This window comes from Austrofundulus limnaeus, unplaced genomic scaffold, assembly GCF_001266775.1.
Source record: "Austrofundulus limnaeus strain Quisiro unplaced genomic scaffold, Austrofundulus_limnaeus-1.0 Scaffold1063, whole genome shotgun sequence".
NCBI lineage: Eukaryota > Metazoa > Chordata > Actinopteri > Cyprinodontiformes > Rivulidae > Austrofundulus > Austrofundulus limnaeus.
Window position 1 is genome coordinate 67,642 of NW_013953465.1, and position 17,013 is coordinate 84,654.

General features: G+C 40.3%; 1 protein-coding gene across 1 annotated transcript in view; it reads right to left on the bottom strand.

Moving 5' to 3' along the window:
• The window catches only part of fbxl2 (F-box and leucine-rich repeat protein 2), a 23,109-nt gene extending 11,163 nt beyond the window's left edge, over window positions 1-11,946 (bottom strand). The window contains exons 1-2 of the mRNA XM_014030452.1: window positions 11,209-11,946; window positions 5,375-5,436 (exon numbers count right to left, since the gene is read on the bottom strand). Coding sequence (XP_013885906.1) covers window positions 5,375-5,436; window positions 11,209-11,238 — 92 coding nt within the window. The 5' untranslated portion in view covers window positions 11,239-11,946. The remainder of the gene's footprint in view (window positions 1-5,374; window positions 5,437-11,208) is intronic.
• Window positions 11,947-17,013: the final 5,067 nt, after the last annotated feature.

A 17,013-nucleotide genomic window follows, 5' to 3' on the forward strand; every position in this document is an offset into this window, starting at 1 on the left:
CAGCAGACTGACTTCACGTAAAATATACGACAGGTCTGGACCACACGTGAATTTTGTTCGTATCTGAAAAAACATCTTAGAATACGAAAACATTGGTGAATGCCACAAATTCTCCTAAGTCACTCGTACGCACAACTTAAGAACAAATCTGTGCGTACGAACGGTTCTTGCATGAGGCCCAATGATCTTAATAATCTTCTTTCCTCTGATTCTCCCCGTATATCTGTTGTTCTTCTTGATTTAACTGCAGCTTTTGACAGTCAACCATCAAATACTCCTCTCACGTCTCTCCAATCTTGGTCTGTCTGGTACTGTGCTTTCCTTCTTTACATCTTATCTAACTGATAGGTTTCAGTTTGTTAGCACTGGAAAGCACAAATCAATTTCTGCTCCAGTAACTCAGGGTGTGCCTCAAGGTTCTGTCCTTGGTCCTCTGTTATTCATCATTTACGTACTCCCTCTTGTTAACATTATCTGCTCCTTTAATCTCAACTTTCATTTCTACGCTGATGATACTCAGACATATCTCAATTTCAATCTCTCTGACTCTTTTTCTCCTATTTTGCTGTCCTGTATCTAGGAGATAACACACTGGTTCAACTGCAACTTCCTTAAGTTAATCCTGCCAAAACTGAATTATTGATTATTGGCACCAATTCAGCCATTTCTGCATTCTCTAATTGTTCTCTTTTTGTTGATAACACTTTAGCCACCCAATCCGCTGTTGGTCACAATCTTGGTGTTGCATTTGACTCCAGTCTCACTTTTATCCCACATATTAATTCTGTCCGTAAGTCTGCTTTTCTCCATCTCTATAATATTGCAAGGACTCATCCCATACTCTCACTCAAAGATGCTGAAACCCTTGTACATGCATTTCTTTCCTCTGAACTAGATTATTGTAACACTCTGCTTTATGGTTTACCTGCTAAATAACTTCGCTCTCTTCAACAGATACAAAATTCTGCTGCTAGAATTCTTATGTCCACAAAAAAATCAGAACACATCACTCCCATCCTTCATCAGCTACACTGGCATCCTATATCTGAAGGTATCATTACAAAATTTTGTTACCGACATTTAAAGCACTAAATGGCCTAGCACCGCTCTCTCTCTCCAATCTTTTGCATTTTCATGTTCCAGCCCACCAGCTCAGGTCCTCTAACCTAGGTTTTCTAGTCATCCCAACACGTAGACTCTCCACTATGGGTGGCAGATCTTTTAGTGTTGCTGCAACAACTCTTTGGAACTCTTTACCTTTTTCAATTTGTTCTTCTGAATCTCTGACTGTTTTTAAAACTCAACTTAAAACCTTCCTCTTTTCCTGGTACTTCAACTCTCTTTAGTTCTGTACTGTTCTACTTCCTTCTATTCATTGTAAAGCGACCTTGGGTTTTTGAAAGGCACTATATAAAATAAACTTATTATTATTATTACTACTACCCCAAAATGAGGTGATTGTGGCAGAAGTGTTGTCCTGGGTTGATGACATCATCAATGTCATGGCTGGCTGTGATAGACTGCTGTAGAATGCTGTTACGGTCAAAATAATTATTAATGAAAACAGAAGCAAAAGACTGTAGAATACGAAGAAATGCAGGTTCAGAGGGTCATGAAGACCACCATGACGAGCCCCTTTTTCCCTGTAAGAATTTCTCCATTTACCTTTTAATTTTTTTTAATAAAACATTGAGCTCTTGATTTAAAATTAGTGGGAATGTTTTTCTGAAAACAAGCACTGTTGACTTTTCTTTTTATCTATGTTAATTTCAACACTTCATTTAGACTTATACTAGCTGGACAGACCTTGCTTTCTACACATTCTGCATCCTTTTCCCTCCAAACAAACCTTTTATAAAGGCAGCCACAGAGTTTACCCTGGTCTGCTCAGTGGATTTATTACCAAAAAGTAAAGGGTTTGTTTAGATGTTCCTTAACAAATTCAGGACACTGAACTCTGTGACGATGCAGCAGAGGTTCTCATGTGACAGCACGCATTCTTGACTTCCYGAAGGTCTTTTTGCAGTTAAATATGCTTTTTGATTTGTTCTTTTTTAGCAATCCTTTGAGGCATTTTTAAAAGTTATCTTTTCCTGATCTAGGCTTGACATCCACCAGTTCCACTCACGCACAGTTCTTATTCACATAACAGATTTATTTAAAGTTTAGTGTTCCTTGAAGGAAGGCATGTACGCCGCCTTTCAAGCCAGTTTTAAACTAACATAGTCTTATCTTGATGGCAGCTAGGCGATCTTGATTATGCAGATGACCTGGCCCTGCTTTCATWTAATCACCATCAGATGCAGGGAAAATATACAACCAAACTAGCAGAAACATCAACCAAGTTCAATCTGAAGACGAAAGAGCTCAGAATGAACAACACATATGAAGTACCAGTTATGAAAACAAATTCATGTATCTTAGTATTGTAAACAATCTTGGAGGTGGAAGGTGGAATAGGGAAGGTGACAGCAGKGTTTCTTAGGCTAAAGAGCATCTGGGCATCCAACGGAACGAAGCTTCACATACAGTATTTACATCTAATGTGAAGTTGGTCCTGCTGTACAGTGCAGAMACAAACTGAACAATCAAGAAGACAGAACAAAATTCAGGTGTTTGTGAACTGCTGCTTAAGAAGAATTTGGGGAAAATGTTGAAAGGATGGAGTAAGAAATTAGGTTTTATGGGAATTTACAGGGGAAGAACTTGTGGCAAGTCAAGTAGTGAGAAGAAAATGGAAATGGATTGGACATAGTCTGAGAAAGCCTGCCAATACCATCACACAGGAGGCTCTTTTTTGGGGGATCCACAGCGTAAAACGAACAGAGGACCGAGAGTTGAAGAGACTGGGGCTCACRTGGAGTGAACTAGTTGGGCCTCAAACACAACGCAATGGAAACTGGTGGCTTTTGTCCTGCAGTGGGTGATGCATTCAGATAGATAGATGACAGTCTTATCTTAAAAAACATTTAATATAATTTAAAAATAATTTAAGCCTTTGAGGTCAAATTTTGAAAACAGCATTCTRCAGAATCCACATAAAATCTCATTGAGTCAGTTATCACTTCAGAGTATGTGTTGGGAATGAGTCTCAGCTACCACCACACCTAATKTCAGCTCAGTATCTGTAACACAGAGTTATAGCCATTTTAGTGTCTGCTAAGATCAGTTAGCTGTGGCAGCCATGTTGGATCAGGCCATGTTGGATCAGGGTGACTCTCAAAGAGAAAAACACAACCAATGATTGTTTTCTGAGCGTTTCATTAAAACCCATCCATTAGGTTATGAAATGTTTTGCTAACAAATGAACACACACAGACAACAACATTGTCATCCACCATAGAAATGAAGGCAAGAAAACAGTGACCTATAAACATTTTTAWTAGCCTACTTTTGTTCTGCGGGTTACACTGCTGAAGGCAAGGAGAGCAACCTGAGCCTCCTGACTGCCAGGAACGTGTTCAAGGTGTAAATATTACCTCTTTATGCAATTGTTATTATGCCTTATTTGTCATATTGCTCAGAAATATGGGGAAATGCAAATAAAACAGCTATTGACATATTAGTCAAGTTACAAAAAAGCTATTAGGTTTATTAATAAAGTGGGATATTGTGAACCAACTAATAAACTTTTCATTCAAAGTAACACTTAAAATTTTCAGGATACTGTGAAATACTAGAAATAATGTATAAAGCATTGAATAAAAGTCTTCCTTCTGGAATTAAAAATTATTTAAGTTAAGAGAGAGTAAATATAATTTACAAGGTTTGTTAATTTTTGAACAAGCTAAAGAGAAAAATAAAGTAAAATCTAGATGTGTTTCAGTTATTGGAGTGAAATTATGGAATGAGTTGGAACGATGAGCTCAAATTATGTGCTTCTTTGGTGAACTTTAAAAGAGCCAAAATGTAAAATTATAAAAAGGTTATACTGTTATGTAGATTTACATTTGTATTTTGTAACCATGTATGCATGTAATGTTTGCATATGTACGTATATATTTCTTTTTCTTGTAATGTAAATTTACCAAAATAAATCTACTGTAAACCTGAATCTGAATCTATTGTTTTCATATTAAAGACAGAGAACACTAATCTTGCTTAAAGTAGCTATGACATCAGATTTTWGTAATAAACCTGAAGGCATTTTTGGAAAGACAATATTGATGGCATATTGCAAAAAAATTAATAAATTTGATGCCGCTGAGATGAAGAGTTGTTGAGATATTCACATGTGAAATAACAGGAAGTGATGTCAAAGGGGACTGTCTACAATYCTACATCGGCTAACAACACAGGTTGTATCACAGAARAATCTGATGTTTCTTTAGATTACTTTGAGTCTATCAGAGTGAGATGAAGAAGAGTCATACTACAAATATTACTGTTTCAATAAACAAAGACCAGAGAGTTSMTTTATTAAAGAGTTCYCCTTAGATGTCACTTCCTGTTTCACCAAAGCTGAGCCAAGTTCACAAGAAAGTATGCCAATTATGTGACAWRATGGGTAAAATTGTGTGTATTATGTCCAGTTTCTGAGATATAAAGGTGTTTTCTTTGTCTATTTGTCTTTGAAGGACATGCATGTCRCAGGTTCTTTAAAAGTTCAGTCTTTCATTTAAGCCTTATCTTGTTCTAAACATAATTTTAATAAACCTTTGCATGTTGCTGGATAAACACCACAAGGAACAAGATAATGTCTCCCACTGCGATGCAGCAAGAGTAAAACTAAATTAAATTTACAATAAAAAAACAGCTCTAGCTAACCCAGAATCCAGGGTTATAAACAAGATTTCTTCTCGTCACTGAGCGTCTTCCTCCCAGCAGATGTTGTGCAACTATCCCAATACGACACATGAGACTGTGGGTCATGTGCTGTGAGCGTGCAGCACACCAGTGAAAAAGCGATGGTCGTAGTGGGTGTACTGGTGATGCAGCAGGGGAGCACAGCACTGCAGAACTCCCCCACCAGCTCAGAGAAAACTATTTATAGTGCACACACAGACACATGGTTTGCATAGACCCAGGAGTGTTTCTCACGCACAACACCTAGCATCAGTCAAGTGCAAAAAAAAATGAAGTCAAGTTTCAGCAGAGGCTCCTGCAGGTGGGTCTCTCTCCAGGACACAAGCGAACACACACTCATAAACGTKCATAATGTCAGATTTATGAGGTGTGTGCAGCTGTAGGTCACACATATAACAACTCATTTCAGGCCAAAGAGGAGAGGCGTATATTACACAAAACACACAAAAACACATACTGGTGACAAATTAAACATTTATACACTCTGAGGCTGATTCAGCTCATGAGTAACCCGGGCCTAAGCTCTCCCCAGTGGGTGTTTGTGTTGTTTGTGTATCATCTAACTTACCTGAGAAGGAGCTCTTTGGGGAGCTTCTTGTTGATGGGGGCTTCATCGCTGTTTGAGAACACCTGCCGAGACACAAGGTAGACAACAATAAACACGCCGTTTACTTTATAAGACGAAAAATAAACATTGTCTGAACTTCAAGCTCACTTGGTAAAAAAGCTCGAGGATATTTTTTTTTCTCAAACCAGAACAGAAACAGACTCCTGCTTCATGTTTACATCATAAGCTGAGAACAGAGCTATCGCTTCTTTAGGTTACTCTAATAAACACCCCCCCTCGTGAGCTTATAAATCTGTCAACCTGGTCAGCTTGTTGGCATGCTTATCTCAATTAACCTACTCTCTGGATGTCTGGCCATCTGCTGAGCAGCGCRCACACGCTCACACACTCGTAGGCGACTCGAGTCGGACCTCTCAAGAACGAGGAACAGTGGCAGAACGTTCTCGATCAGGTGGGCCTGCTTTTCAGCCGTGAATTCAGATTATGGTGAAACACCCACGGCCACTGCACATCCCCCAGCCAGCGACGTGCTCGCATCCTCAAAGACTCGGCAAGTGTTTCTAATGAGAGGACTCCCTGGTGTGTCACATGCAAACAGAAAATATGAAAAGAAGAAACAAAAAATGGAGGGGGAGCCAGGAAGGATGAGTGCGGGTTGATCCTGAAAGGCAGATGCAACCTCCTTAAAATAGAAAGCACCGAAGGAGAGGGATCAAAAGGAACGCAAGAGACAAAAGTCAAACAGAGAAATCTGCACTAAAGCGAAAGAGAACTGAAAACAATTATTAGAGTAATTAATAAAAATCAAAAAGGCTAAACATGAGGGAGGAAGTAATTCAATTTGTGCTTGAGTAGGGTCAAAATGAAAACAAAATTAGATTTTCAGTCAGTTTAGCAAAAATATTCATTAATATTCACGGTTCGTTTAGGGGCTGCAGTAACTCAACGGCCACAGGCTTGAGCCCAGGTTGCAGCAGGAACTATTACTAAATCTTTCAAGCGAGTTTGCTCCATGAACAAGGGAGCAGCAAAAAGAAAAACAACATTCAGATCATTTCTTATYGTGGTCCACCGAACAGATTCATGAAGGAAAACAGGTGTAAATACGGTGGACGGTGCATTTCAAGACGAAAATCAAGACCACAAACAGGAGGAAGTTATTCTTAGACCTGTGAGAAAATATAAAAACATCAGCTGGAAAGATTTAAGACTTTTAATGGTTCCCTAATTCATCAGTCAAGGATGAAGCGTCTTTGTCACTTGGGAAACCAAGACGACGATGATTAATATTAATGAGATCCAAGAAGTGGAAATAGGAGATTAAGGAAAGACGAGCTCCACATGTCAGATCTTTATGTTCCAGTGGCAACACAGAAGCCACAAGTTGATGTAAAGTCGACGACTTGCTGAGAATTTGCCAAAAGGCTCCTGAACTCTGACAGGACAAAGATTAGAAAGAAAACCAGTCGCTGAGCATCAACCCTGACTCTACAGTCAAACAAGATGATGGGAATGTTCTGCAAGACTGACCAGAACTGAAGGGAAAATGGTTACGGACCAGCACCAGACCTTTAGCGCACAAGATCTCAGGCTGTGATGAAGGTTTGTATCCCAAGAAAACTGAGAAGTGGCTAAAAAAAAACTCATACCATCCATTATCTGCTGAGGGTGTTTTCACACACTTAGTAACATTTGTTACATTCTCAGCTGTTGTGGTTTGTTTTCACAGTGCACTGTCAAACCAACCAAACCCAGTGAACAACCCGTTCACCTCCTCGCTTGTGGCGGCGCTGCACCAAGACCCACTGAAGGGAAACGACACGGAAACCCCTGAAGACACCGAGCGCAACTTCCTTCTTCGTGATAATCAAACAAACATGGAGTGACGGCAGATTTTAGCATCTGTGAAAATGTCATTTGTTCCTGGCAAACGTATCAAACACTCATCAACCATGGGCTCGGCATGAGAGGAAGATGAGGCGGAACCGTGGAGAATAACGTGCACCGAGTAGGAGTGCATCCAACTTCATTGGAGTGATGTCCATCTTATACAGAGGTTGAGCAAGGTATATGAGTAACATTTTACTATTATTACCCAGAATGCCCTGCACTGTAGTCCGCTTCCTGCTTTTGTAGCGGTCTCCAATCGGCTTGGCGTTCATGCATTCGAACTGCACCAGAGTTCACTTCAATATCCAAGACCTAGGCTTTGAGGAGGACCAGAGTTCAGTTACATTCATACCTCCCCAAGCAAACCGAATTTCAACTCTTCTGGAAAGACTCCAGGAGGTTCCCGGGCCAGCTGAGAGGCATTAAGCGTATCCTGGGTCTTCCCCTGGGGTCTCCTCCCAGTTGGACATGCTCAGAAAACCTCAGGGAGGCATCCTTACCAGATGCCTGAACAACTCAACTGGCTCCTCTTGATGTGGCCTCTYCATAACTGAACATCTCATCCCTCCTGTGTCTGCAGTCTTTCAGTCACTACCCAGGATTTGTGACCGAAAATGGCAATCTCAATAAAAGGATCTGAAGCTGAAAGAGCTAAACGGTGAACCGTGACGTGTTTATGTGTTGTCTGAAGGCAATTTCACTTCAAAAACTAAATAAACAGCCATCAAAGTATGCAGTTCTTCAATAACAATCAAAGTCATGCATCAATGGAAAAATACAAAATAAATCAGCTGGTTAAAGCTTTACAACATCATCATTCTGAACAAACCTTGGTGCATAATAACCTTATTAGATGTGGCAGAAGAGCAGCATTCCCCAACAGGGAGCTCTCCTCTGCAGTCATATTTCTGTTCCTACAGCATGAACTGTCTGGAGTTTCTTCACCAAACATCAGCTGTAGAGAATCAAATCTAACTCATGTAGCATATTCAATCTGGAGCCTTCAATACAACAAATATAAAGAAATTATGCCAGAAATCCAACCTAAACCCCCCTGACTCCTTATCACGCACTGAACCACACCGACTAGTTTCTCCAAACCGTTCAGCGGTTCTCATCTAAGACGTCTGCAGATACAGCAGCAAACAGTTTCTGTTCTGGTCCACTCACACCGAGCATGTACCGACTGAGGAAGTCAAGTACCATCAAGTCAAACCCTAAAGAATCTCAGCAATGTGTGAATAACGTGGCAGACAGGAACACTGCCATTTGGAGGGGGTGGTATTAGGTCTGAACCCAAACATGACGGTGGTAAACATGCTTATTAGGCCACAGGTGGTGAACTGAAAGTTTGGTTGTGGGCTACGAACACCAGCTTAATAGGCATTTGAGCTAAAACACAGTTACAGTCCAAAGTTTGTGTTTTCGAGCTGATGTAACATCAAGATTTAGGAGGTAAAAACTTCAAATGTCTGCTCTGTTAAAAATAAATCATAAGTTTATAAAAGTAAGAGTTTGAAGAGGCTCAGCAGAGTGTCCAGACTATGTAAACAAAACTAAGCAGCCCCCTCTCAAACTTTTAACAGACGCTGCCTTTCCCCACACTTCATCTCTCCATCTATGCTCCTGAAACTCAGCTCGGAGTTTGAATAATTTAAAGGTCAGCCCGAGCATCTTTCTCCRTCCACAAAAGTTCCACAGCAGCCCGTGGCAGATGTCAAACGCACCAACGCTGATGAATTTGTCGCGGGGCCGATATCGGCTGACATTATCCGCTGCCAGATCTGTGACGCTGCACTATTTTACACATTTTTTGACAGCCGTGGCCACGCTTCAGGGTTTTTTTTTCCTTCCTCTCAAGAAAGAGGAATAATGCTCATTGCAAAACTATAAAATAAAACTATATTAAATGGTTGAAGGAGTTGTTTACACTGAGGGCATACCTGCATTTCAGAATTCCAAAATAGGCATAAAAAATACAGGAGTAAGCTATTTCAAACTGCAACATTTGACATATTTAGCACAAAAAGAAACTTTGTGTTTGGTAGAATAATTCTTTGTTGTAACGATGCGTCTTCACAACAAATCACCTAACGAGCACCTGATCAGCAGCAGCTGTAGCAACAGCAAAATAATCTGTTTGACGACTCACATCTGCTCATCCTGCAAATGCATGTTCCTCACAAATGTGACACCATTTAAAATGTAAACTAACAGGCTTTCCAACAGCATAAGATTTATTGCCAAGAAAAATTGCTACAGTAAAGAAATCATCTACCAAACACAGAAAAGTTATCATTTTTTAATCTTAATATTCAACAAGTAGCTTTAACAGACAGCTAATTTTACCCAGAATGTGTCCATTTTAACTTAAAATATGTTAAGTTATATCTAATGGTTTTGGAGCTAAACATGATCACGGTGATGCTTCTTTAGCAGAAACCAGTGGGGCACCTGCCACTTTTATGAGGTGTCACAGGGTTTTGCAGCGGCCTGATGCCCATTTAATGCTACCTTACACTCCCCTCCTGAAAGCCTCGGGGAGGGGGGGACCGTGGCAGCCAGCCTCGGCCCTGATATATTGACTCTCCCCCGGCCACAGCCCTCCTGCCTCCCTCTCTGTCCCGCAGTCCTCAGCCCCATGTTGGTGCAGCAGGACAACAGGATTACCCTTGACCAACAAAATGTCTCACAGCCTCTGCGTTACACACACACACACACACACACACACACACACACACACACACACACACACACACACACACACACACACACACACACACACACAAGTGTATTAAGAATTTGGTGATACGATACATATCACGACACAGGTATATGTGATACTGCGATATATTGTGATACTGTAAGCAACACGAAGTTTAAAAAACTCCGTACAAAGAGCACCTTTCATCAAATTCACACAATCTGATCTAGCCCTTAATTAAAACTCCGTACAGTATCTACACAAACACACTTCCACTAAGCGATAAAGCACATACAACAGTTTGGGTCAAAATACAATCATCTTAAAGCCACAGTATGATAATTTGTCATGTCCTAACTGGCAACCCTGACAGAGACACACTTTCACACACAGACGACCGCACACAGCCAGAGCAGCTGACCAGTCCCACTCATTGATCTCACTTCTAATAACTGGTTAATGGCCACGGCTCTGATTATCGACAGACTGTCTGTTTTAATCAAATACAGCCCCACTTTCCATTAAGTGTGTCAGAGAGGCCTTTTACCAGCCTCAGAAATCAGTTAATCACACTCAGAGGAAAGCAAACATTCAATCTGACCGAATGTTTTTGGCGTTTATTAATCAAAGATAAGACCGACTCACAAGTGGCTGGAAATATAGACCTTTTTATCGCTGCTGATGTGGACATTTTCCTTTTTTCCTGTAAAGCAGAAGAAGGAAACAGCCAAATTTGGAGGCACAGTCTGAGTAATTTAATGTTTTCACCTCATTACACACAAGAAAGCACAAATTCAGAAAAAAGAAAAGCCATTAGCTACTGACTGCTCCGTCAGATCCTGCCTGGATTCGTACACTTTTTCAGACAAGATTTGCACGACGACAAAACGAACACCTGACCCTTCAAGCGTGGCTGGATGAGAGCGAGGCGAGCTTTCAAAAACGCAGCAGTCTGAGGCCGGTTGCTACAGCAACAGCTCAGACATAAATTTGGGTGGTGTCTGTCAGTGAGCGTGCTGAGTCAGTGTTTTTTTTTTTTTTTTTTGCACGAGGGGACCCTGAACCTCGATGAGCTCCCTCTCTCTCTCTTTCTGAGGCCTCTCTGTGAGACGGTGCTCCTCCNCACACACACACACACACACACACACACACACACACACACACACACACACTTTATAATTCAAGACTCCCCACTAGAGACAAACAGAGTAATGTTGGTGGTCCACTCCCAGTGTCATACCTCGAACCGGCTCTTGCTGATACCGTTCATGTCTGCTGCAGCCCGGTTCTGCTACACTTGGACGAACACCGTTATTGCTTTTTTTTATGTTTGTTTTGGATTTTTTTTCTTTTGGTCGCTGTTTTATTTTTGGAGTGCAGGAGCCCTGGGTCTTCACACCCTCCTCCTCTTCCTCCTCCACCACCTCCTCCTCCTCCTGCCCCCTCTCTCGGTCTCAGCCGCCAGCGAGGCTCCTGTCTCCGGGTGGTTGAGGGTGGCGGTGGTGGTGTGGGTCCGGAGCGGCCTGCGGTTCCGTGAACGCTCGCTGTGTCGCAGACCAACGACTCCCCCAGCCCGTGTCTCATCACACGGCTACCCAAAATAACAATAATAACATGGACGGTCTGTCAAGTGACTTCACTTCCGCCTCTCCCTTCATAGCTCCTGAGCGACTCTGCTGCCGCCCGAAAATCTCCCGAGCGGACCCCACCTCCGCCGGATAAAACCCACGAGAAAAGCGGGGTTAACGTCCCTTTTTTTCCCACCCCCCACTTCTCGTTTCGCAGCTCCTGCCTCGAGCCCCTGCCTCGTTCCGTCGGCTGACACGAGCGCCTTCCTCACTGTTTTCTGTTTACTTGCAGTGGGCGGGGATAAGTGACGTCATTGCTGCGGGAAAAGCACGCGTGGTCGATTTGTTTTGATTGTGAGGTCTCGGGGAGATTTGGGACAGCTGCGTCAAAGCGGTTTGATTGAGCGGACACGGCGAAGTGGCAACGATTACAGAACCGAATCGAGACGAGACGTGACACGAACCGGCGCGTGGCTCTGGTTTAAATCAAAGAAACGCTCGCGTTTGTGGAAATTATGGCAGTCCGTTGTTACCCATAATCATACAGCCGATGAGTCAAATCTTTGCAACCAAAAATAACTATGTTTTTGCCACATTCCTTTTACAACAAAATAAAACTAAGCCGCAAAACCAAATTGAGGCTCAAAATAAAGAAAACGCAACTACTTCATTTAAATATTTAGTTTATTTTGGATAGCCTACCAATAAATCAGTTACTAGAAGAAACTGCTTAAACTTATGTTAATATTTTTACGTCTCAGAAATATTTTATTATTACAAGAAATTAAATTAATTGTATTTATATAATGCAAATTCACAACAAAAGTCACTGTAAAACACTTTAATATACAAAAATGCCTTTTACCAAAAATTTCTCTTTCTAAGGAGGCCAGCAGATTGTGTCAAATCTTCACTTTGTTGCAACCCCCATCCTGAATAACACTGTGGTGACAATGGAAAGAAACAACTTTTTTAATAGTAAGAAATCTCCAGCAGAACCAGGTTAGAGAGGACATAAGAGACACAAACAGCTAGTTAATGCTAAATGACATTTGTCCAGACCAACATTGAAAAAAATACTTATCAAAATATATCCCCATGTCCCATGACTGTATTAGAGAAAAAAAAACAAGTTAAAGTAAGTTATTGGAAGCACTACTTGCAATACAGAGATCTTAATTTCCCTTTATTAAATCTGTTTTAATGGCGTTGCACACCCAGAATACTTTGGATGACTCCTATGTTTCCTGTACATTTTGTAAACGGGTTAAACATCAACGACGACACATGAACGCCCCCCTTTTCCACCTGGTCTCCTAAAACATCTTCTCATTTCTCGTTCTTCACCTTCACCGCCAGAGGGYGCCATTGCACAGCCAGCATTGTCCGCTCTGCTTGTGCTGTTTCAGCAAAACCGTGTTTACTTTTCTAATTTAGCACAACTTTGTGGAAAATGGACAGGAGATGAGGAAGGATTACATGTCCTGGACTCTAACTCGCTATGTTTACAGTTTATACTTATTTTACCTGTACTGTATCTGATTTTTTTAAACCTGCTAATAAATGTAAAGTGTTGCACCAAAGGACCTGCTATATCATTGATGTATATTTTAAGCACTGAACAAGTAAAATGACTTTAGATTAGCTGCAGAAACAATTTTTATGCACATAAATGTGTCCGTAAAACAATAATATGTAGTGAAACAAAGCAAAAAAAAGTAGAATTATTGTAAGACATCCATTAAATATGCTCACCATTAAATATAAAAAAAACATTTTTTGTTTGTCATACATTTATTTATTTACTTTAGCCTTTTTATTTATAACACTTGTGATTTTTTTCCTTTATAACCTAATTAAATATGAATAAAAAAATTAAACAGGTTTAAGGAGAGAAAACAAATGACAATACAAGCAAGTTTTTTGTGTGTGTGTGCAGAAAACGTCTCAACTTCCTGTCCACGCATCACGTCTGTAATCTCCTTGCTTGCTGTCCATCACACAGTAATAAACACTCYCCCATCAGATGGATTAAGTCAGCTCTTTGAATAGCTCCAAGCTGGGCTCAGGGTGACTCAGCTGTGGATGGCAGCTCAGCGTTGAATGTTTCTAACCGGTCACAGTGAGCGCAGCACGACGTCAGCCGAGGTCAACTGTTCCACGCAACATTTCCGTACGGTCTGACAAAACATCTAAAGAGGATGTTCACGAAGCAAGAAGAGATTAATGCTTTTAGCTTTTGTGGACTGTTCAAGGGAGAGTTCAAGATCTTTAAGAGGAAGTGGGGTTCGGTGGGACGGTTTTGAACGATTAATATCTTACCTGTTAGCTCCTTGAATTACATCAGCTTGGAAACAAACTTTGATTTGAACTGGAATGATGAGCTAATGTCAAAACCAAAGTAGACAGCTGTTGTTCAGAGAGCTATCTATAACAGGTAAGATACTGACTATTATTGCATTTTAAAAACTCTGAACCACGACTTTAGAATTATTCTTCATTTGTTTGGTTTTGATTTGATCTTCCTGTGATCGCACGCCACCAAATGGCAAAAGCGAAGTGATATTTTTGTTTGTCTGTTAGCAAAATATCTCACAAACCACTGACAAATTGAAATAATGCTTGGATTTACATTAATAACTGATTAAACTTTGGACTCAATGTAATTCAACATGGCCACCACAGACTGTTAGAAACAAATAATGTCTCGAACTATAAATGGCCATAAAACACTTAACTCTGCATATCTGAGGTAAACATCTGTTCATGAAACTAAAAGTAAACGTGTTTTGAATGAAGAGACATGCATGTTTTTTGTTATTTTACATTACCATTTGACTCAGACTCAGTAAATCACTCTAAAAACCCCATTAATCCTGAACTGCCAGCGTTGTTCCTGTTTGTCTGGACCCCCGGCCCCCGGCTGTGGTTTTAAGGAGGCTGTTGCTGTGGAAACAGAGCCATACATCCCTCTTGCCTCCATCATCATGACTTACAGTGATTTCCTCTGAGTCAGCCCGAACACTTCATCCTGACAGGATGGATCTCACATCGGAAGTGTCTGGTGTCACACATGATGGTTAACTGTGTGTGTTTCTGTGTGTTTGTGTGTACTTCCACAACAGGTTTGCTTAAATGTGCGGTTACTGGAAGTCCTGTGAGATTATTACACACCTGTGTGATGTCTGAAGACGTGTGCGCCCCCTCCCACCAAGACGTCTGCAACAAGAACAATTTTCACCAGCTCCTTCGTGGGAGATCTGGTGTGAATTATTGTCTCTCTCCTCCGGCCGGACTCCCACCTCTCCAGAAATAACTCCTGAGCAGCAGTCAGGGATCCCGGCGCACCTCATCTCCTCGTCCATACCTGTGAAGTGAACATCCACAGCAGCTCCAGCTGTGTCCGAATAATGCGTGGGGGGAAAATTAAAAAAAATAAAGGTGACTGAAAGGACAACCTTGAATGCAATGAGACGAAAAAAACTAAACTGGAAACTCTGTGAAACGAGCTGGCTTTGAAGTGTGAGTCCAAACAGCAGACATTCATCCTAAAGGAATGTCTGTCATTACTTTACAACATCTCATTAAAAATTTAGACATTTGTACATGATTCATTTGTTCCAGTCTGCAGCTTTCACAGCTACGTCACACTATTACAGCAGAAAAGGACAGAAGAAACGATAAAACACACAAAAACAGGCACAGTTTTATAAAACCTGTTCAGATTTGTGTATTTTACTACAATTTTTTTTGTAAATTTGTTGGATTATTATGTTATCTAACAGAGCTACACAACTAAATTGCTGAGTGCCACAGTTACCTTGCCTGATAAAGGAAAACTGCATTATGTAAAATAACAAGTATTATCTTTTACTTTTAAATGTGTTTATTTGGTAGCATTGGATCATAAATTTCAAATTTACAATTGCTTTAAACTTTATTTTTATACATCAGGTAAAAATTTTAAAGCATTTTGTTGGGTGGGCCGGACAGAAGTTAGTCGTGGGCCCTATGTGGCCCATTGGCCACCAGTTGTATAGCCATATTATAATAACATAATGTATAAGCTTTTGAAAAGTATAAATTATCTTTTTCTTCCTGTGCTTTCTCAAATGGTTTTAAATAAATTTTTTACAGATATTTTTAGAAGAATTTTCAAATTTTATTTTCACAGTTGCTGCATTTAGTCAGGTTTGTGATACGATAAAAGCCAGTGGGCTGGCAAAAACTAAAAACACTCGAGCTTAAATCAAAACTGGTTTATTACAAAAACACGGGGGCTGACAAAGCAACATATAAAGGACTCTTTTAGGTAAAAACAAAGAGAAGAACCAAGCCAGAACAGAGTCTGGACTAACAGGGAGGAGACAAGGGAGGGCTAACAAGGGGAAATGAGACACACCTGGGACAGAACAACAAGGCTCAGGTGTGGGAGGAGCTAAACACAGAGAACTGACACTGAAGAGAGACAATAAAAACACCAAAATAAACAAACAAAACCCATAAAAAAGTCACCGTTTTTAATGCCACCCTAGATTTTAAGTGGTTTTATTGTGTTACTTGTTTGTTAAGCTGTTTAGTAATCATTCGGGCAACAAACTATGCTCCTAAATCCACACATGAGCTGTGTATTTAGGCTCTTTGATACCAACGATCTGCTGCAAGAACTCCAAATTAAGAAGAATATTCTGTAAAAACTCCAAATATAACACGTAAAAAGTTATAAAATCTTCAATGCAAAACAAAAGCTGTTTTGAACTTAAAAATAAAATAAAAATTGTTTTGCTTGGAATATTCATTTGTATGCATTTTTTCTCTCTCGTGAGGACTGAGAACAGGTCTGGTCGACAAAAGTTGTTCAGTAGCTCTAACCCGGTCCTCACCTGGGTCATTTTAACACATCGGTGTGCAAACTGAGAAACACAGGAGCATTCACGTCTTTGCTTTCAAGCACATGCATTTTATTTAAGCTGTAACGTGGCTAAATTTAGGTTTACAAGTGTGCACCCTGTGCACGTGTTGGTTTTATCTTTACCTGCAGACTCACTGACACAAAGCTCTGTATCATCTGTTGGTTTCTTCCTGAAGGAAATAAAAAGAAATCATCTTATAATCCTCATCATCCTCATGTTTGGTGACGCAGCAAGTTGTTTTACAAAGAACCATTGTGAATACCTTTGCTTTAAAAACAAATCTTATAAAACCTGACAAGAGTTTACAAAATTGAACATTTGTGGATTCAAGCTTTGGTCCTTCACAACTAAAAGTACTTTACTAACCCATCTAAATCTCTATAAGTATTTCTCTCAAAAATTACTTTCAGTTTGTGGTATGGGCAATTTTAAAACCCACACATATTTATTTTGGCTGCCAATAAAAAAAAATGAAATCCAGCCAGGCTGTGATTCCTGTATCATTTTGAACTTATGACTAATTACTCAACATTTAAATATTCTTATGTGAACTGAGTAAATCAT